Here is a 22617-nt window from a genome sequence, read left to right on the forward strand (position 1 = left end):
AACAGTTCAAAGATGAAAGGTGTAAAATTTCATTAGCCATCTCCAGGCCCTTAAATGCCTCAAGTAGTTCTTTGGAGCCAAGCCATGTTTGCCCTTCTCCTGTTACTTTAGTCCTTTCCCTGGTGCAACCTTTTCCATTTATAGGAAATGCTGTGTTGAGTTGAGAAGATAAAAAATATAAGAAAGTTTCTGGCAGTGTTTATGAAAAAAAAATGCAGAGGAATTTAAATAACTTTTAAAATACAATTGTGAATTGTTCGTTTTGGACTTACAATTAGAGGTAAAAACAGATGGTAAAGCTTGTTTTTTGAGCATTCTCTATTAAATTAACCTGTGCTTAGCAGTGATTGTTCAGTTTAATAGGATTTTGCCTCTCTGGAATTCATTGGAAGGAAACACAATTTCTGGAAACATTCATTTTATCAGGAGGTTCACTAGAGCTGGGTTTACTGCAAAAACCTTCTATCTGTGGTATAGAAAAAGCAATAACAAAGAGCTATATTTCACCTTTTGAGGCCATACAGAAAGCAGGCTCTGACTTGTAAAGGAAATTATTCTGAGCAGATGGCTGTAAATGCACCTAGGAACATTTACCTTTATTGTTCTTGGTTTGGACGGCTACAGCATAGCTGGAAGTGTCTATTTTGATTCTGCTTAGAAGCTATTTCATACTGAAGTAGAAGAACTTAAATGCATCTCTTCTCTAGGGAGAAAATAGTATATTCAAGCAAAGAAAGAAGGACATATGTATTAGCTATACTTCATTCATTTCAGTTTGATTGTCCTTTTCAAATTGAAAAAAGACTAGCTCAGTATTTACGCAGCAGTATGCTTTTCTACAACTGCATTTATTTTGTGCATCATGCACAAACAGAATCCTGTTAGTTCTCACCATGGCAAAATGTAAAATAGCAAACCAATTTTGGAAAAACCATTCACGTTTATTTTAGCACATCTTTCTTTCAGGATTTTCCTGAAAATAGTTAAGAACCTGGCAGCTCTGGTGAATCAAACCAAAGGTTCATCTAGTCTAGCATTCTGTTTTCAACAATGGCCTGCTGAATGTTTCTGGGATGCCTATAGAAAGGGCATGAAGGCAAGAGCTGTCTCCTGTTTGTTTTCCCCAAACTGTTTTTCAGTTCACAGGCTCTTAATATAAAAGTTCCATTTTTCCGTTAAGGCTAATAGCCACTGATCTGATCTCTATGAGTTTAACTGCTTCTTTTCTAAAACCCATCTTAACCTTTGGCACTCATTCGGTTGGTAGGAATGTGGGATAGGGTTTCCCCATGAGATGCCTTCTTACCCTGGGAGATTTTTGTGGCCTCTCTAAGGCTTCTCTGCACAAAACTGAAAACTTTGTTGTCCTGGCAGACCTGTGGCCTGTAGGTGTTTGACATAGAACTCTTCCTTTGCTTGTTTTAGCTTAGCTTGAGTCTCTACTGCCGTTCGTTTCTTTAATTTTGCTTACTGTTACGTGCTGTGTGTTTAATATTTTCACAAAAAATATTGATTGTGTGGTGTAAGCCATATTAAGTCCCTCAATTCAGGATACATATGCTTTAAATAACGTCCTTGTGGCAGTGAATTTCGCAAGTTTTGAATTTTCTGTTCTGAATTTACTACCCCTGAATTTCACTGAGTGTCCCCAAGTTCTATCATTATATTCAAGGAAAAGGAAGAAAATTTATATTATAATCTCCACCCTGTTCATAATTTTGGAAACCTCTATTGTGTCTTTCCCTTAGTCCTTTGTCTACACCTAAAAATCTCCAGATGCTTTTTTATCTTTTCCTTATAGAGAAAATATTCTACTGTTCCCTTGATCATTTTCGTTGCCCTCTTCAAAATTTTAAAGCTGTCAAAACTGGTGCAATTTACACTTTTGGAAAGGTTTCTAATAATGAGTCAACATTGTATGTAAAGGATTGTATTGGTGCTTGTCTAAAAATCCAATAAACACATGAGTGTTTTCCATTGTTACTGTTTATCGTCATCAAAGATAAATGGTATCTGTTTTGAGGTCTTAAAATCTTCCCGAAAGACAGTTACGATTTATACCTAAGGAATAGTTAAACTGCCAGTTTAACTCACTCACAGGCAAACTCTCAATAAACCAAGTATCAGTAGTTGCAAGAACAGTGTTTCAAGAAAAAAAAGGCAGACCTATGTTAGTTCTTTAACTTTGTGGAAATAATAGGTTTCACTTTCTTACTCTACACATTTCTGTAGAGTATCTTGAAGAATATCATTGAATACTTTAGCTAAACTTGTGTGTTAATACATAGAAATAATAATTTTCTCAACATGCTTAGATCCAAAAGGGGAAAATAAAAGCATCCCCCCCCCCCAAAAAAAGATAAATTCTGGGATTTGAGAGGTTTCTGTGTATAACTTTTTTGGGGGTTGTGAACCGTCTGGTATATCAACATTATGTGAATTTGGTATAAACATGTGTAAATTAGATACTTTCCACAAGGGCCTAATTAATAATGTAGTTAATTGGTTGATCATTTTCATTGGTGTATCAGTCCTCTAAAACAATCCTGTGAATGTTTATTCAAGAGTAAAACGTACAGATTTCAGTGGAAGTTACTCCCAAACAAGAAAGTGTGCAAAAGATTGTAGCCTTTATGTTTAAAATACAGTAGTGTTTAATATCCTTCATCTTTATCTCTGGTTACCTTTATTGTCCCACTTTACTCAATACTCTTTTATTAAACAAAAAAGACAACAGGGGTAAGATGGAGTACTCATTGCATCTCCAAGTAATTTAATTAAGTTTCTGTATTATGGCATTGAGAGATTAAAAATATTTTCCACAGAGTTTTTAAGCTCTTTAACATAATCCCTTGAATAATATTACTTGTTCTAGTTTTGTCAAAAGTCAAAGTGTTTGATACTTTAATTGACAAGTGCAATTATTATTCTGAGTTGAATTGCAGGGCTGCCTCATTTCACTTTTAAATTATAGCCAAAATTAGAGAACAATAGGATAGAATAATTCTGTTGCTCCCCAAGAATTGTTGTCTTAAACACAAACTTCTGCTTAATTACAGGACACAGTACAAACTTCATTTATAAATGTAGCCTGTTGCTCTTCTATTTTAGTTGCAATGCCAATACACTATAAACTTTGGATAATTTTAAATTAAAATGAAGAGTTCATTTTCACTTTGGGTGGAAAATTGTATATAACTTCTCTGGTGATTTGGTGTAACCCCCCCCCCCCCTTGCCAAATTGTGGAAAAGTCTAAAACAGTAGGATATGGAGATTAAAAGGCTTGTAATGTTAACATATGAAGAGCATGGCAATGATGAAGGCTAGCCAAGTTGAAATTTTATGTGGTTTGCATATATGTAGATTTGAAGTGTGTGTCATTTTGTGATCCAGTCCTTATTTCTGCTGTTTACTTTTTTTCCAGAGTGGCCCTGAAAATTTGTCTTAATCTTTTGCCTTCAACTCTTTAGGTGGCCTCGTACGTTGGCAGGTATTACTTCATACCTGGTGTGCACTCGTTACTCAGGTGGCAGTGGAATATATACAGGAAACTCTCAGGCTGAGAAGAGAGCTTGGCGCAGATGTGATAGGGGAGGATTTTGGGCTGAAGAGGATTACTCTCGTTGCCAATATACAAATGATGCCACTCAAATCCTGTATATGTTTAATCAGGTTATTCATTCTTTCTCCCAATCTTAACGTAAAATGTTTTGCACATAAATTCTTGTAAGATTTTTCCATGCTGTCTTTATTCTTCCATCCAGAAGAGGGTTTCCTCTTCAGTGAAGAACACAGCTTGAAAAGTCTACGTTTTCATGTAGCTTTTTTTTTTTTAAAAAAAGATTGCTTGTTTATAAGTATGCCTAGGATACCTGAGGCCCAGTATTAGATCATAAGCAGGTGGAAAACACGTGTTCTCATTATATTTTCTTTTTGAATGTTAATGATTTTACTAGCACACAACTGAATGATGTAGCTGCTTAGAGAGAAGCTCAGTTTTAACATATGAGCTTGCATCTTTGTGCAGTGAACTATTAGAAGTTGTTTTTTAAAAGTAAGCATGTTTGCTTGTTGCAGCTTACTCTGCAGGATCAGTTTCGTATTTATTAGGTCTTCTATTTCACATTTTGCCTGTAGTCCTAAAGTGACTCACAATATAAATATGCAATATGTGCAGTAAGATCCTCATATTTGGAGGTTATTAGCAGCTAACATCTGATTATCTTTCTCTCAGGGGAATTGGTGCTAGATAGCCCTGTGACAAGGTCGATTACTGATCATTGCTTCCAAGTTTTTAGGAAATCAGAATTTGCTTCTTCTTTTCTTCTTTTTTCACTTTGCTGTGCTTACTCAAAATTTTGCTAAGGTAGACTAAGGCTTCAATCCTTAAATTGGCCCAAAGGAAGCTGTTGGAAAATTCTGAGGGCATATACGTCCTGCTGGCAGCATTCCACCATGGGCCTAAATGGGGCCTATTGGGAAAGCCATGAAGTTGCATGTTCCTGACCTACTTTATTTCCACAAAGTGTTTCCAAACAGACCGTGAAACAATGCCAGTCCTGACTGGTGCTGTCAATTTCTTCCCATTGCAGTCATAAAAACATAGGAAGCTGTTTAAACTTTTGTTATAGTTTCGTCTCAGTCACATTCAGCTACTTTCGTTGACTGCATCTTTACAGAGCCACAGCTTGGAGATGTCGGGTTGAACCTGGGAACTTTTGCATACCTTTTACCAGAAATGGAGGGGGTGGGGTTGCAGAAGTAAAGTTGCCTCCCATCCTGGATGCAACTAGCTGGCATTTATTTGGACATGGCTATTTGGTTTGCCACAGATTCTCCCTCACTATGGCTGCACACAAACAATAGAATTGCTCTATTTGTAAACTGGTTACATTTTAAACACATACCTTTATCACATACACAACCCAACAAGACAATGACAATAATCCACCAACAGCATACAAATCAATATGGCTAACCTGATCCAAAACACCCACCCACCCCACTCACACATGAAAACAAAGATCACCACAGTCAATCACAAACAAACAACCACACCCTAGGCCAACCCCAACCTCTCTCACCACCAAAGAAACACAAATGAACAGCAGAGAACCTGCACGGGCAACGCTGACACCAAACCCTACATACATTAAGCAAAATAGATACATCACCCCCCCTATCTCCCCCCTCCCCCCCCCCCAAATGTCTCAACAAATGAAACTGATTTGTAAAAATGTTACATGGAAAAAATACGAGAGACATTACACATACTTCTGTAAAACAAGAAAATCTTTAATAATAATAAACACATACCTTTATGACAGATGCTAATGTGAATTGGCCCTATTGTTTTGTCTTGGTTATGTAATTTATACAATTACTGTGCTCCATACAGATGCCGCTGAACCTTACCAATGCTGTAGCAACAGCTCGACAACTGTTAGCTTACACTGTCGAAGCTACAAACTTTTCTGACAAAATGGATGTTATTTTTGTGGCTGAAATGATAGAAAAATTTGGAAGATTTGCTGAGAAGTACAAAGAGGTAATTATGTTTTCCTCAATATCTCTTTTTAAAAATGCCCTTGCTAAAGCTAAACTGCGCTGTCGGTTGATATCCAAACCTCTTAAAAGCTGTAACTATTTATAGAGACCAGCTAAATTAGAGTATTCCTCAAATAGCCTTTAAGGGTAAATATGTGCTTGTGGTTAGAGGCTTTCCATTTCACTGTTGAACTTTATTGATCTTTATGTTTAGGCACATTTGAATGTTGGAGACCACAATGTACTAAATATCTGCAGTGCACTCAATATCTGCAGTCAAATCAAAAAGAACCTGGGAACAAATGTTTAAAATTATTCTGGCAAGAGCTGTAGTATTACAGTGTCATGGACTGTGGCTGTGGAGCAATCCAAGTTGTTCATTAAGTGATTGATTTAATGTGACCTAAAATATGTGTAGGCCATGGATTACAGGTTGATTTATTGCATTATAAGGATGTTGTTTTTCCTTCTGTGATGTATGAGGTCCAGATTGACACAATCTGACACTGTTCTGCCACTGCTTGAAGGCAATAAAAGCTATAAAAATGCCAGACAGAAATTCATGAGCAGTGTTTGTCATAGTAGAGTAAATGTGGCAATAGACAATGCATTCTTAACATTACTTAGTGAAACCCAGTTTAGTCTTGCTTTGCTCAGCCATAAAAATCAAGTATGCTAGCTTTCTATTTAAGTATAAATGTTCAGTATATTACATAGTTTAAAGGTAAAAGTACAGGTATCCCTGACTGTTAGGTCCAGTCGCGGACGACTCAGGGGTTGCTCGCTCATCTCGCTTTATTGGCCGAGGGAGCCGGCGTACAACTTCTGGGTCATGTGGCCAGCATGACAAAGCTGCTTCTGGCGAACCAGAGCAGCGCACGGAAATGCCGTCTACCTTTCCGGTGGAGCAGTACCTATTTATCTACTTGCACTTTGACGTGGTTTTGAACTGTTAGGTGGGCAGGAGCTGGGACCGAGCAATGGGAGCTCACCCCATTGCGGGGATTTGAACCGCTGACCTTCTTATCGGCAAGCCCTAGGCTCTGTGGTTTAGACCACAGCTCCACCCGCGTCCCTTATATAGTTTACATGGAAGTAAAAATAAGGATTAATGAATTGAACTTGCAGCATCCATTTATTGCAACACAGCACTTCTAGGTAAAATTGGGACCTACAAGCTATATGGCAACATTATCCATAGTTCAGAGCTGCTTCCATTTCCTTATTGGGATTTGTCACAACTGCTTTGGCTATGCAGGTGTTTATTGTAACAAATATTGTGAAGGGCAAATGGCAGGTGCTAAATCCTCAGCACATCCCCGTATGTGTGTCCCTCAGCGTCTTAGGAAGCACATGTTTTATTTATTCATTACAGTTTTTAGCCTCCAAGGAAGTTCTTGCTGACTTACACAAGGGCTTGAATCTTGAGTACCATGAGCAGAAGGAAGTCAAATAGAGGCCTTTTTCATCCCCTATCGCTACACCACCTGTGCCCTCCAAAAATCCTCTCTAGAGGCCTCTGCTTGGGCGAAGTCCCTTTGCCAATTTTGGCCAATACACACCTCCCCAAGCAATCTCCCAAGCCCCATTCTATACTATTCAGGAGGGGGTCCCCAACCCTCTACAGAGGCTTTGAGGGTACAGGTAGCTGCAGAGAGGAGTGGGGTGTAGGTGATGAACTCCCCTTCCGCAAATGACCTGCAGTTCTTAATATTCAGAATGCATGGTAGGGTTCTCATTCTGATTTTCCATCCTGAGCAAGCCTTTCTAGCTTCAGCAAATTTGCTGCGTTGTATGCCTTCTGACTGTCCTGAGTTTATTTTCTTCCTCCCTTAATCTCTCTAGAAAGCATTTCTGTAAATAATGAAGGCACTGGACACTGGGAAAACTTGATTTTAGGGGCAGGAATATATATATACAGTGGTACCTCGGAAGTTGAACGGAATTTGTTCCGGAAGTCTGTTCGACTTCCAAAAGCTTCGGAAGCCGCATCAGACGTTCAGGTTCCAAAGAACGTTCACAAACCGGAACACTCACTTCCGGGTTTGCTGTGTTTGGGAGCCAAAATGTTCACAACCAAGGTATGACTGTATACATATTAAAGCTTGGCAGGCAGATTTTTAGAAAAAAAACCAACTAGTCTAAATTTTATTTTTGATGATTTACCCATTAGCCCATGGCGAGGGTATCAAAAAGCTATATGGATCATTGAAACCCCATCACTTGATGCCTTAGTATCCTGCTCACCCCAGCCTAGGTTTTCAAATTTCACTAGGCTCTGGCCATTTTTAGGTTTATTTCAACAGCAATATAAGAAGGAAATTGCTTTTTAAATTTTCCTTTCTCACTTTTTGCTTATTTAATAGAAAAACTAAAACAAAATAAGCATATACATCAGGCTGTCTTAAATTCCTACTTCTACTTCTAAAAACACATATTTCTTTCGTGTCTTTATTATGAGGCCAGACAGGCACGTTTTATGCATTGTTGTACTAGGAGCACTGTAGAATTTGCTTTCTTAGATTAAATTATAAGAGAGATCAACTACTATTAGTAGTACATGTGGGCAGCAGCCTCTTCTTTAATCTGAGCTAGTGAACTGCAATTGAAGAACTAACTGCACATGGGAACTTAAATATATACCGTATTTTTCGCTCTATAGGACGCACTTTTTCCCTCCTAAAAAGCAAGGGAAAATGTGTGTGTGTCCTATGGAGCGAATGCAAGGGGGAGGCAGGCGGGAAAAGCCCCCAAGAGCCGCACACAAGCTTCGTGCGCTCTTGCGGGCTTTTCCCCAGGAGGGAGAAGGGACTGACTGGCTGCATTAGTCCCTTCTCCTACCTCCCAGAAAAACCAGGAGAAGCCGCGCAGCCCCTTTAAAGAGCTGGCGGCTTCTGCCGGTTTTGCGGGAGGTGGGGGAATCCCCCCCACCTCCCAGAAAAGCCAGGAGAAGCCACGCAGCCCCTTTAAAGAGCGGGCGGCTTCTGCAGGCTCTCCGGGAGGGGGGGAAGCTGCAGCGGATTCCCTCCTCCCCAGCTCCCTTTGAAGCAGCAAAGTGGGAGGGGAGCAGCTTACACTCGTGTAAGCAGCTCCTCTCCCACTTTCCTGCTTCAAAGCAACCAGGACGAGGGAAGGAAGGGGATCCATGCAGCGGATTCCCTCCTCCCCAGCTCCCTTTGAAGCAGCAAAGTGGGAGGGGAGCAGCTTACACTCCTGTAAGCAGCTCCTCTCCCACTTTCCTGCTTCAAAGCAACTACGGAGGAGGGAAGGAAGGGGACCATGGATTCTCTGCTTGCGGCTGCAGAGGATTCCCTCCTTCTGGGCTCCCTTTGAAGCAGCAAAGTGGGAGGGGAGCAGCTTACACTCGTGTAAGCAGCTCCTCTCCCACTTTCCTGCTTCAAATTGGATGGAATCCACTGCAGTTGCGAGCAGAGGATCCATGGCTCCGCTTCCTTCCCTGGAAGCAGGGTGCGGGGGTGCAGGGGAGAAAGAGGGCAGGAAATAGATGCCGGGCAGGAAGACACAACCATACTTTGACCACTGGAATGTCCACTCCAGCCTCCCCAGATTTCCACTGAGACGGCCAGGCTAATCTCGATGGCCATAAGTCAGGCTCAGCATTATTGACTGGACTTAGATAAGCCATGGTTCCCCTTCCTACCCTCCTCTGAGGCTCGATTTAAAGCAGCAAATGGACAGGAGCCGCCCGCTTTGCTGCTTTAAATAGTTTAGTGCAACATTTGATTCAGAATATTTTTTTGTGTGTTTTCCTCCTCTAAAAACTAGGTGCGCCCTATGGTCAGGTGCGCCCTATGGTGCGAAAAATACGGTATATGTTTGACTGGGGAAAGCAAGAGTACTATGAAAATGTCCACGATCAAAGAAGAAAAAACTCTAAAACACATTGATGAAAAATAGGAAACGATGTAGCATGGAAATAGAGGTGTGTGTGGGTGTGTGTGGGTGTGTGTGGGTGTTTGTGTGTCTCCCCATCTCTCTATAATAGGCCTCAAACAGAATGATGGATATTGCAGAGTTAAATTGCAAACTCAAAAGGGTTTAGTCTCTGCTAGTTATGATTTTAAAAAATAAATTTAAATAGGTATGTCTATTACTTGAAAATAGTTTCTAAATAAGTGTGCTTGTGGTCAATAAATAGTGGGTGAGGAGAGAACCGTGTACTGAGCTCCTTCAGTACGTGGAAATGGTGGAATAAAAATGTAATAAAGTGCTGCAGGACAGGGAGAATAAAATATTTTTTAAAACTATGAAAAATGGTACACCAGCATGTATGTCAGCCTTTCTGATCTCTTTCCTCTGTTAGCTTGGTGATGTGATGGTTGATATTGCAAGTAACATAATGCTAGCTGATGAACGCATTCTGTGGATGGCACAGAGGGAAGCCAAAGCTTGTACCCGAATTGTACAGTGCTTGCAGAAGATTGCTACATACCGGCTAGCTAATGGAGCTCAGGTTTACTCAACGGTAGGAAATGACACTTTTTATTCGTTGATAAGCACCGCTTTATTTAAATAGTAGATTATTTTTAATGGAAGCTATTCAACTATGTAGGAACAGAACATTTGGAATTTTGAAAGGAAATTGTGTACTTTAACTGGTTTAAATTACCAATATATAGCAGGTTTCAGACATATCTCTCTCTGTGTGTATGTGTCCATCTATCTATTTGTATCTTTGTTTTCTACAGTATTCTCCAAATATTGCCGTGGAAGCTTATGTAATAAAAGGAACTAGCTTCACCGGAATGACCTGCACTGTGTTCCAGAAAGTAGCGGCAGCAGACCGCACAGGACTCCCTGAATATGGACGAAGAGATCTGGATGGAAGCCTTGATAAGCAACTGGGCTTTAAGTGCAATGTCTCAAATACATTGTCAAGCCTGGCACTTAAGGTTAGATTAAGCGTGTGTGTGTGTGTGTGTGTGTGAGAGAGAGAGAGAGAGAGAAGAGAGAGAGAGAGAATGTGTGTTTGAGGCAATTTATATATTCAGCAGGAAAGCTTTGTTTAAAATATTCTACTTCATGCGCACACACAAAAGTACACTAACTATTTTGGGGAGAAGGCTAGGCCAAACCCATTCCCCTTGGTAGGCTAATTTTCTTTGAGGGAGGTCCCACCCATCCCTTTTGCAGACTGAAATGTACAGCTCAGGAATAGCTTGATCACTTGATTCTGTTGAATATACAGAGTTTGTGTTTGATGCTTGCTAAGCTGACCCTAAAGAAATTATTTTGTATAGATGAAGGTATAAAACAGCTTCCTGTGTCCCTAAGCTATTGGTCCATTTAGCTCAGTATTGTCTCTTCAGTGACTGGCAGTGACTCTCCATGGTTTCGGGTAGGAGTTTTTCCCAGCCCTGCTTTGAGATTACGTAAAAAGTGTATTTTGAGATACAGAGAGAAAGTCCAACTTAACTGGCAAATGGAATTCTTAAAAAGTTTTAACAGACAACACAAGGATTTTCTTCCACACTGTCTATGGAATTTTCTTCCTTTATCCTTTACCATTCCTTTAGAATTATATTTTTCGCCCTATTGGGCGCACCGGCCCATAGGGTGCACCTAGGTTTTTTTTGGGGGGGGGGATAAAGAAAAAAAATTATTCCCCCCCCCCCAGGCGCGGGGCTGGGGCGGGGGAAGCCCGAGCTTTCCCCAACCCCAGCCCCCAGAACAGGCTGCTATCCGCAAGCCTAGGGAGCCCGCGGGAAGTCGCGCCGGTCTCCCCAGGCTTGTGGATATCTGCCCGAAGGCTTCAGGATGCAGGCATCTCTCTTCGGGATGCAGGCAACTCTGCAAACCAGGTCGGGGAACAGCGGGATGGCGGCGCTCCGCCTCCCCGTTGTCCCCCGAGCTTGTGGTGCTGGCGGTGGGGAGAAGCATGCTTCTCCCCACCGCCAGCCTCCAAACCAGGTCGGGTAATAGCAGGATGGCGGCGCTCCGCCTCCCCGCTGTCCCCCGAGTTTGTGGAGCTTCCCGATATCTGCAGCGCGCCCCAGGCTTCGGGATGCAGGCTGCTATCCGCAAGCCTTGGAAGCCCGACGGGAACTCGCGCGGAGCTCCCAAGGCTTGCGGATAGCTTCCTGAAGCCTGGAGAGCGAGAGGGGTCCGTGCGCACCGACCCCTCTCGCTCTCCAGGCTTCAGCGAAAGCCTGCATTCGCCCCATAGGACGCACACACATTTCCCCTTCATTTTTGGAGGGGGAAAAAGTGCGTCCTATAGGGCGAAAAATACGGTATGTTCTCTTCCATGAGCTGGAAGTGAGGGGAGCTATAACTGGCAACTACTATTCTCAATTTACTTTTCACATCTACAATTGCTTCTCCTAATAGAATATGTGGATAATTTATTTGAATTTGGTTAACCCTTCCATGTGCTCAGGAGGCTTCAGACATTGCTTAGTCAGGTCACGGCAAGCTAACCTCATGGAAGCAATTCCTCACAAAAGAAATGATGTTTTGACAGGCACACCCCTGAGCACGCATTAAGGAAAGGAAACTCAGTGCTGAGGGATGGAGGGAACAACATATCAAAGCAGAGATAGGAAGCATTGTCTTTTGTTTCAGTATTAACACACCACATGTCTGTTTTGCAGAACACAATTGTGGAGGCCTCAATACAACTTCCACCTGCCCTTTTTTCACACAAGCACAAAAGAGAGATCAGGCCAGCAGATGACACTGTCTACAAGCTTCAACTTATTGCATTTCGCAATGGGAAACTTTTCCCAACAACAGGGAATTCAACAACTTTAGCTGTGGATAGAAAACGCCTTACAGTGGTCACGCCGGTTATCCTCACCAAATTAGGTGTGTTTCAAGCAAATTATCTGTTCCGAGAACTTTCGCCTCTGTCTTTGTCTTTAATCGTAAAATGTCAGTGCTTCAGTTTGCGTGTAATAAGATAAAATCCCATTTTCTTTCTTTATAACCAAACAAGATGGCTTGAGTCTGCCCCATCAACACACTCCTATCAATGTGACATTGCGGCGCATTGCGCATGGAGCAGATGCTGTTGCAGTGCAGTGGGACTTTGATTTGCTGAATGGGCAAGGAGGATGGAAATCTGATGGATGTCACATTCTTTCTTCAGATGAAAACGTCACTACTATACAGTGCTACTCACTCAGTAACTATGCAGTACTGATGGTATGTGAGCTGTTCATTTTATCCAAATTTATGTGGTTAATATGTTTTTCTATCAAAGGTGAAAAGTTTTCATTTATTTAAAGAAATTCTGTGCCTCCTTTGGAGACCGTGCCTTCCTAAGGCAACTTAGAAAACGTTAGTTTCATATACATGGCAGAAATATTGAGGTGATCATGGGCAAAACACAGCCCAGCCTTTGCAAATTGGAAGAGGGGTTATCTTTTTCTTATTTGGGGCAATCTGTGCTACAATTCACTAACACAGGTATGTGTGGACAAGTGAGTCCCCAAAATACAGTGGTACCTCTGGTTACCAACGCTTCAGGTTACGAACTCCACTAACCCAGAAGTAGCTGCTCCTGGTTGTGAACTTCGCCCAGGATGCAAACGGAAATCGCTCGTCAGAGGTGCGTGTGCAGCGGGAGGCCCCATTAGTGAAAGAACGGATAAGAATGGTTTCAGCTTAAGAATGGACCTCTGGAACGAATTAAGTTTGTAAACAGAGGTGCCACTGTATTTGACAACCACTAGCTCACAAACTATTTGCAAGGCTGCCCTCAGTCTTAATGTACCTTAACAAGCTTCATGATAATTAAGAATAGAATTGTAAAGCAGTTTGGACACTGACACCACTGTTGTAACAACAGATAACAAAAAATGACTGGAAGAATCAGAAATCGGGAAGACCAAAATTTTAATAAGGAATGGGGAAAATACATAAGTTATCTTAAAAACCATTGTAATCATTAGTAGGATTAGAATAACACTTATAGTTTAATGTTGAATTTTGGATATAATGAAGATGTAAAAGATTTGGATTATTATAAAAGATGCAGGAGGAAATGATTAGCAATAGGACCCACAAAGAGGAGGAGGGGAGGCCAGGAGATTCTTTGGAATCTTGTTTTTATGTTGGCTGTTGGATAATTGATTGTAAAATTTTAAACTGAAACACTAAATAAAAATTAAAAAAAAATAAGGAAAAAGAAACAATAAGTTTCAAGTAGTTTATAAGTATCCAGGTTCTTTATTAAGATTTTGATTATGGAGTATATTTTCTATTTTGTCTTTGGATACTCATTATCAGTGGGTCTTATAGTTTGTGTATAATAGTTTTCTCTTTGAAGCCCTTACATAAGTAAAGATAAAAGAAATCTATTTTTGAACTGGTGGTATTGACAGGAGTTTTTTAAAAAAGTTAAATCAATATAATCCCACAACTGAACATTCTTACTCTTTGATTCTTGCAATTACATCTAATCCTTCTATGTAAAGGAACAGCCTGCTTGCAAAAAAAGAAGAAAAAGAAAGAAGGAAACATTTCCTACTGTTCGGTTTATATTTAAAGAGGGAATCAGTTTCAAGTAAAATATAACTGTGCCACCTGGAGGAACAAAAATAAATATTACGTTACCTTCTCTGACAAAGATCCATTCATATGAATAAAATTTGACAAGAGTGTTAACCTGGTTAATTTTAGGAGAGTGTCAGCTACCCCTCAGTTGTTAGCATTACTTCATAAATTTGGCCGTTATATTGTGCTGAGCGACTCATGCAGCCTCAGTAATTTCTCCCTTTATCTGCACTATGAACCAGTCTTCTCTTTAAGGACTCCTGATCAAGGACTAGAACTGAGAACTCCCAAAGGAGCTCAAGTGGGAAGACTGTTCTGACTGTGCTCAGATGTTCTGCTGTTCTTTTAACGGTTTCATGGGGCAGTTGTGATTATAACAATCCTTACACCAAATACAGCTATAAATATAATTAATCATTTGCATCGTCTTGTCTTTCAGGATTTGACAGGGTATGCCCAGGCAGTTGACCTCTTACATCCAGTTATCTATGCCTCAGCTGTGATTCTCTTGATGTGCCTCCTGATGATCAAAGTTAGCTACCTATACCATCACAGGTATCAAGATTTTTGAATTCATACTGTCCTATCTAGACAAAACGCAAGTAATTAGTCTCGGGTTACTATGTGTACACAGCAGTCCAGCACCAGAAATATAGACTCATGTTAAATTAGTAGGTGATGTCGGTTAGTTAGCTTCAAAGTATCAGGTAGCTGGATATTGGAATGGCATGCCTATCAACCACCTTTTCATAAGTTCATACCAATAAGAGTAGAATCTAGTCCAGATTCAGTCTCAATCTGTGTTATATATTTCAACTTGCAGTGCTGTTTCAAACATAGCTTTGGTAATCTCTGGGAGAACCACTCTTTCTGCGTTTATATGTATTGCCTGCTACAATCTACACTTAAAGGAGTTGTTTTCTTTAAGGGGTTCAAATCCTCCCCAACCAAAACAAAATGAGTAATCTGTTACTTAAACAACTTCCTTACAGGAAACTACTGCATTCTGGCCCGCTGTTAGATGATGTATAAATTAGTGGGACAGCTTTTTCATATGGCTCAACAGAATCTGCATAACAGAATGAGCTCCCATTGCTTTGTCCAAGCTCTTGCCAACCTAGCAGTTCAGAAGCATACCAGCTTGAGTACAGTGGTACCTTGGGTTACATACGCTTCAGGTTGCATACGCTTCAGGTTACAGACTCCGCTAACCCAGAAATAGTGCTTCTGGTTAAGAACTTTGCTTCAGGATGAGAACAGAAATCGTGCTCCGGCGGCAGCAGGAGGCCCCATTAGCTAGGGTGGTGCTTCAGGTTAAGAACAGTTTCAGGTTAAGAACGGACCCGAGGTACCACTGTAAAACCTAATAGCTTACCAAATAGCAGGCAAATTATAGAACATAGATTAACATCGGAATGGTAAATTTCCTGATTTATGCTACAGTTCTAATAATTTAGCCCAGTGTACTTAAATAAGCCTTGGGGTTTCTTGGAAAATTCAGAGAGATCTCAGTAGGAGAGTAGTAATGACAAGCAAGCTTTCCTGAAAGTGCAGCTGTTAGCTGCATTTAGGGAGCACTCCGTTCACATTGGTTGATAAGGCTGAATAGCCATGACGGCTGTGGAAAGCATTCCATGAAGGTGCAAAGTATTTAAATACTGATTTTGTTGTTAATGCTATATCCAGATACATTTCCTTCCTCCAGATGCATTTCCTAGGGAGGGCATTCTGTGATTTGGCATTGCGGAATTCAGTTTTCATCATAAAGGTCCACATAAATTCAGGTTGATGCAACTAGCATGATTCTGGTTAAAAATATATGCTTGTATAATTGAACATTTTAGCATTTGTATGAAGAATTGCTTTGCTTCTGTTGTTTAACAGTGTCATCAGGATCAGCCTTAAAAGTTGGCACATGTTAGTTAACCTCAGCTTTCATATTTTCCTGACATGTGTGATGTTTGTTGGAGGCATTACCCAGAGCAAGAATGCTAGCATCTGCCAAGCAGTAAGTTAAACTGTGTGTTGAGAAAACTAAGAAAAGAAATAGTAATAAAGAGCTCAGGGGTGGGGGCAATGATTTTGTCAAGAGCTGCTGGGCGTTTTCCCATGGAGAAATATTAAAATTTGACAGTTTCCTATTGCCATCTTATAGAGAACTGCTAAAGCGGAAACAAATGTACAATTCTGGAATTTTGTTTCAAAGTATAATTTATTGAGGAATGCATTATCTGGATCAGTGGTTTTCAAATTTTCTCCCCTCAGAGAACTTTTCCCATATAAATTTATCTCCAAATAATTCCTGATCAGAGGATTTGGGAACGTGTTAAAGAATGCACATCCAGTCAAGCACACACAATAATATATACATTGCAGGGAAAGCTGCTTTCAAGGTTTTTCATTTGCTGTTTCTGAGATTATTGAGGGCCCCTCAGGACACCACCCCAGTGATAATATAATCCACACAAAAAGCACTGATCTAGAATTTAATCCAGTCAGGAACCATGCCCATTAGCATTCCAGGTAAGTGGCTTCAGTAACTCTTCATGAAGCGATTTGTACTTTAGTGCCGATATACAAACACAACATTGTAAATGCACTTTCCCATGTATACCAGTATAAAGTAATGCACGTACCAACTTCGGCAAAGCAAGGCATAGTTTGAAGCAAACCCATCAAATGGTTCATTAAAGTTAAATGAGTAGGTGGCCTCTCAGAAATTGCAGCCTTTCAGCCAATTTGTATGTTGCCTGGGAATTATATGTTATGTTTTGAACAGCCTGTTTTCTTAATGAGTGGGGTGTATAGTTGTCGTTCTCTTTCTTACTAGCGGTTATAAGGGCAATAAACGATCATTACAAAACAAGTTGTCCAACCAAGAGTTAAAAATTAACTTGCCATAATTAAGCAAGTAGGTATTGGCTTAAGTTGGTAAGTAGGTTGTGGAAGAAGTGTTTGAGTGCCTGTGTGTGTTAAACATACAAATAGACCGTATCTCTCTTAAGCAAATGCCTTAATTGTCTTATTGTATATTTTTCAGGTTGGGATAATTCTGCACTATTCTACACTTGCCACGTTACTGTGGACAGGAGTCACTTCTAGAAACATCTATAAGCAAGTCACTAGGAAGGCAAAGAGGTGTCAAGATCCTGACGAACCACCCCCACCTCCTAGGCCAATGCTTAGGTAAGAAATATTATTGTACAGCTTCTGCTTAAATTAGTGTGTTGTTCTTGGGATTTCCCTACTTTGAATGGAACTCAGCAAGTTCTAGGTGAATATTAGTGAAAGACTGAGGAACATAAAAATGACCAGCATGCTTAGAGCATCTCCATGGGTGCCAAGCTTAGGGTATAACGAGGGGAGAGTGGCTTGTTGTTCTGGTGGTGGTCAAGATGAGATCAGAAAGCATATATAAATATTTTAGGTTGGCTTACTCCCTTCATTGTTTATGATTTACAAGCTAATGAAGATTATTTTTATTTATTTTAGAAGATATCAGTTCCAGGATAGCGTACAGTAACTATATAAATAACAGTAAATAAGCAAAACGCTACAGAAATAAGACAGTAAAAGGAGCAGTTAAAATAAAGCCATGAAATTAAGCAGAACGGATAAAACTGTATTCAAGCCAACTTCCATTATATGCTAAAACAGGTTGCAAACTGGATAAACTCTTGGTGTGCACTTCACCAGAAATTAGGTGGGGGTTTTTTTGGGGGGGGGGAGCATATTCACGTTTTCCAGCTTTCATTGGGGAGATCACCCAATTGGCTTCAAACCCTATTGGCTTCAGTAGAAGACTTTGCAGTCTGTTTGCAGCTGAAGGGGCTTTGAAGGTGCCACAAAGGGCCTTGCTTTCTTTTCTCATTCAAAATCCCTTCTGTCAAGGGTTCAAAATGTGTGTTTAATATTTCATACAGATGTTTCAGCCATTGTCCATTAAACTAGTTTAATCTGGCTTTGTCCACAAGGTGGCAGAAACTGATCAGTTTTTTTCAAAACTGGAACTTTATAGCCTCGTTGTGTTAATTTGTCATACAAAATATTTTTTCTCTTGCATGCCTAAGAGAGCACAAGAAGTAAAATCCATTTGGAATATTCCTTGTATAGCCCTTCTTTTGAAGGAGCTGGGGCAGACACCTTAGCTCAGTAGCAGACCACATGCTTTCTGGGCAGGATCAGGAAGCAAGTGATGGGAAAGACTCTCACTTGACATCCTGAGAACCACTGCTACTCAGAGTGGGCCAGTACCTGACACTGGGAGGAGAACATTCTCGCACCAGAAGGCAAAATTCCCTAATGGAAAACCCTCTGGGGGCTTCAAGCCTCTGGTGTGCAGGGCCAGAGCAGTAAATGAACAGGTTACCTTTACACACACTTGCACATCCCTCTCTATCCTGAATCTAGGCAAGCAAGACGCATTATCAGAGTTCGATACATGCCAGCCAGCCAGAAAAAAACCCAGGGAAGGTGAAAATCAGTCAGAGAATAGTGGGGGTGGAGAAAGGGAGGCCTGCCTTCAACCAGCAAGTCTGAGGTTCCCCAACCCTGGTCTGAGAAAGCCAAACCCCTTCCTTCTCCCAACCCCATCCTCTCTCATCCATGCCTTAAGACTACACTGATGCATCTGTCTAGCTGGTCCCGCAAGTGGCTCTGGTAGTATTTCAGAAACAGCTACCTCAAAGTCCCTGCCTTTCAGCTTTCTACTGAATAACCAACATTTAAACTTTTTTTTTGGGGGGGGGGGGATACTGCTTTCCATGTGCTATCCCAGCCTAAGAACTGGGGCTAGCTTTCCAGTCGTACTACGGAATTGGAGTGTGCCTTAAATTGTTGTAACTGCTAACTGGCATCTGCTTTGTTTTTTAGGTTCTACCTAATTGGTGGTGGCATCCCTGTGATAGTCTGTGGGATAACAGCTGCTGCAAATATAAGGAATTATGGAAGCAGGCCTCATGCAGCATAGTAAGTATTTGGGTGGATATATTTAACTGAAATTATTATTAAGAGTAACATGAAAGCAGATGCCTTTCTCACATTTTGTTTTTTTTGTCTTATTGCAGTTGTTGGATGGCATGGGAACCAAGCTTGGGAGCATTTTATGGACCTTCCAGTTTCATTATTTTCGTGAACTGCATGTATTTTCTCAGCATATTTATACAACTGAAGAGGCACCCTGAGCGTAAATTTGAACTTAAAGAGCCAGCTGAGGAGCAGCAGCGTTTAGCTACCAATGAACACAGCGACCTCAACCATCAGGATTCAATGTCTGTGTCGCTGGTTTCCACTTCAGCTTTGGAGAATGAGCACAGCTTCCATGCTCAGCTTCTGGGCGTGAGCCTCACTTTATTTCTGTACGTGGCCCTGTGGATTGTCGGGGCCTTTGCTGTTTCTTTATATTACCCCTTGGATTTGGTATTTAGCTGCTTTTTTGGAGTTGTGTGTTTAACTCTTAGTGGTTTCCTAATAACACATCATTGCATCAACCGGGAAGATGTCCGACATGCTTGGATCACAACCTGCTGCCCTGGAAGGAGCACATACTCGGTACAAGTGAACATTCAGCCCTCTTCCAGCGCGAGCGGGGCAAACGGGGAACCTGCCAAGTGCACCAATAGCAGTGCAGAGTCGTCATGCACTAATAAAAGTGCGCCAAGCTTAAAAAATTCTTCTCCGGGCTGTAAGCTGACCAATATACAGGCTGCAGCAGCTCAGTGTCCTGCAGGCCCCTTGGCGCTGAACACAGGCCCTCCGCTCGATAACAGCCTTACTGAGCACTCAGTAGACAATGAGATCAAAATGCACGTGGCCCCTTTAGAGGTGCCTTTACGGACAAATGGGCACCCAGGTCGCCATCACAAAAACAGGAGTAAAGGGCATCGTGCCAGCAGGCTAACCGTCTTGCGGGAGTATGCTTACGATGTCCCCACCAGCGTGGAAGGAAGCATCCAAAATGGCATGCCCAAACCCCGTCAAAGTATCAGCGAAGGGCATTCAAGGAGCCGAAGAGCTTATTTGGCCTACAGGGAGCGGCAGTATAACCAGTCTCAGCAAGACAGCAGTGGTGATGCTTGCAGCACTCTTCAGAAAGGACACAGGAATACCGAAAAGACAGTGCCAACAAACTTCAAAAAGGATGTACTTAGGAAGCCCATAGTGGCCGAGCTGGAAGGGCAGCAGAAGTCCTATGGCTTAAATTTGGCTGTCCAGAACGGGCCACTAAAAAGCAGTGCCCAGGATGCGACATTACTGACTGCTGACAGCACTGGCAATATCAGGACTGGGTTATGGAAACATGAAACTACTGTGTAGTGCCACTGGACATTATCCTTGAAAGGATTTAAATGGAACTTTTCTTCCGTGCTATGAATAATTTTCCACAGTTTACAGACATGGGTACGTTGAGCGGGGAGAGTATTGGGTAGGAGAGAGCTGCCATTTTAAAATATTTTATACTTTTTAAAAGTATACCTGCAACATTTTTGCAGGAGATCTGTTACTCCTCTGTGAATCTTTCATTATAAGATTCTGTTTTGAGATGCAGAATTGGACAGTATTTTTTTTTACATGTTAACATTCTCTCTCTTAGGTATGTCCATCACATTTCACTTTTATATTTAAATGTGTAAAATAAATAACTTTCTCTAAAATCCATATGCACAGTATTGGTTCAGACGGTCAGGTGGTGGGGTGTTGTGCCTAAAATCTGACATTACAGTTGCTGAGAAAAGACACACTGCCAAAATGGTAAGTTCTAGGCTGGTGCTTCTATCCAGGACCTCCTTGCACAAGAAAAAAAAAATCTATTAAAATGTTTCCAATTCAAAAGTTTAAGGGCCCTGCACATAACACATCCTGATCTATTAGGGTTCTTTATAGAAAATTGTGTGTGTTCTGTTAAGTTTGTACTGCCTCTCCCTCAACTGCAGAAGACAGCCAGAACTCATGTCATTCAGCACTTCTACTTGACAAAGTGAGTTTTCATTCAGGCTTCTTGTGTTACAGGGGTGCGCAGGGTATTATTTAATTATTTTCACACCACACTTCCATAGGAAATACAGCAAGGCTGTGTACAACCTTACACAACATAAAAATAGTGCAACTACAGTAAAAAAACCACGAGTGACATGTCAGTAAAAACATCAGTAACATATCAATAAAAACTAGCTGGCAAAAGTTTAACATTCAGATTTCCCTTTAGCAATAACTTCAGAGTTATTGGTGAGTGGTGTTTTGAAACTTGAAGTCTGAAACTTGAGATGTTAGCATGATCTACTGTATTTTTCGCCCTATAGGACGCACCGGCCCATAGGACGCACCTAGTTTTTTGGGGGGGAAATCAAGGGAAAAATTTTTATTTCCCCCCCAGGTTTGCGCAGCCATCCCCAAGCTAGAAGAGGGAGACGGAGCGCTCCGTCTCCCTCTTCTGCCTTCAGGGACAGCTTGCCCCGCTGTCCCCCGAGTTTGTGGGGCTGGCGGGGGGGAGAAGGCGCTGCGCCTCCCTGCTGTCCCCCGAGCTTTTGGGCTGCAGGCTGCTGCCTGCAAGCCTTGCGAGCCCGCGGGACATCCCGCCAGGCTTGCAAGACTTGCGGATAGCTTCCCGAAGCCTGGAGAGCGAGAGGGGTCGGTGCGCACCGACCCCTCTCGCTCTCCAGGCTTCAGCGAAAGCCTGCATTCGCCCCATAGGACGCACACACATTTCCCCTTCATTTTTGGAGGGGAAAAAGTGCGTCCTATAGGGCGAAAAATACGGTACCTGAAGTTGGGATCCAGAGAGCTGTTTTATGCATACCAAATAACTTGGACATGCCTAGAGGGGTTTTGACATTTTTCCTTTCCATGACAGTTCGAAAACCCACCCCTCGATTAAAAAAGTTATTTACTAAAGTGCAAGGGGACTTCTGTGCAAGAAGCATAAGCCCCAAATGTTGGACCCTTTATTATTTTAATTCTTAAGTTTACCCCTTCCTGTCATGAGAGTCTAGAGTAGCTATATAAGAAAAATCTAGCATTGAAAACAGGTAGAATCACAAAACGAAACACAGCAAAACAATAATAATGGCAATATATCATGTTCCCTCATTCTTCAGCTCCAAAGCCAGTTAGATTCCAGTTTTGCTTCATTTTCTTTAAAGTTCAGTTCCAGAGGGACATCTGTTGACAATTTTGAAAGCAGTAAAACAATTTTAGTAAGCAGGAGGCTTTGGCATACAACGTCTTCATTCTGTCAGTCATTTTGTAGTGCACGGTGATATTTCCATTTTACAAAGCAAAAACAGGTTAAACACGAGAATGCTCAGTGGCTGAGGTTTCTTTGATGAACCTAGACATAAAAGCTTACATTCCAGGCCACACTGATGCTCTCCTAATGGATGTAATCCATTTCTATTGGAGTCACTTCTTCACTTAATTGAAGATAATGCATTATCTCTTTGTCTACCACCCAATGATTCATCAAAACTTCATTTTTAATGACACTCTTTTACCTGGCTAAAGTGTGTATGTCTTTTGGTTTGAAAATGGAAGACTTTTCATACAGCTCCTTT

The 22617-nt window shown here is 41.3% G+C and overlaps 1 protein-coding gene across 1 annotated transcript in view; it reads left to right on the forward strand.

Annotated features, from left to right (window-relative positions):
• ADGRA3 (adhesion G protein-coupled receptor A3) overlaps positions 1-20725 on the forward strand; it is a 43686-nt gene extending 22961 nt beyond the window's left edge. The window contains exons 9-19 of the mRNA XM_081024402.1: positions 3472-3673; positions 5400-5549; positions 9873-10034; positions 10258-10461; positions 12163-12376; positions 12507-12715; positions 14508-14623; positions 15953-16076; positions 17109-17254; positions 18941-19036; positions 19135-20725. Of these exons, the coding sequence (XP_080880528.1) occupies positions 3472-3673; positions 5400-5549; positions 9873-10034; positions 10258-10461; positions 12163-12376; positions 12507-12715; positions 14508-14623; positions 15953-16076; positions 17109-17254; positions 18941-19036; positions 19135-20383 (2872 nt within the window). The 3' untranslated portion in view covers positions 20384-20725. The remainder of the gene's footprint in view (positions 1-3471; positions 3674-5399; positions 5550-9872; positions 10035-10257; positions 10462-12162; positions 12377-12506; positions 12716-14507; positions 14624-15952; positions 16077-17108; positions 17255-18940; positions 19037-19134) is intronic.
• Positions 20726-22617: the final 1892 nt, after the last annotated feature.

The sequence above is a fragment of the Podarcis pityusensis genome (assembly GCF_964106645.2).
Source record: "Podarcis pityusensis genome assembly, contig: HAP1_SCAFFOLD_114, whole genome shotgun sequence".
NCBI classification, from domain to species: Eukaryota; Metazoa; Chordata; class Lepidosauria; order Squamata; family Lacertidae; genus Podarcis; species Podarcis pityusensis.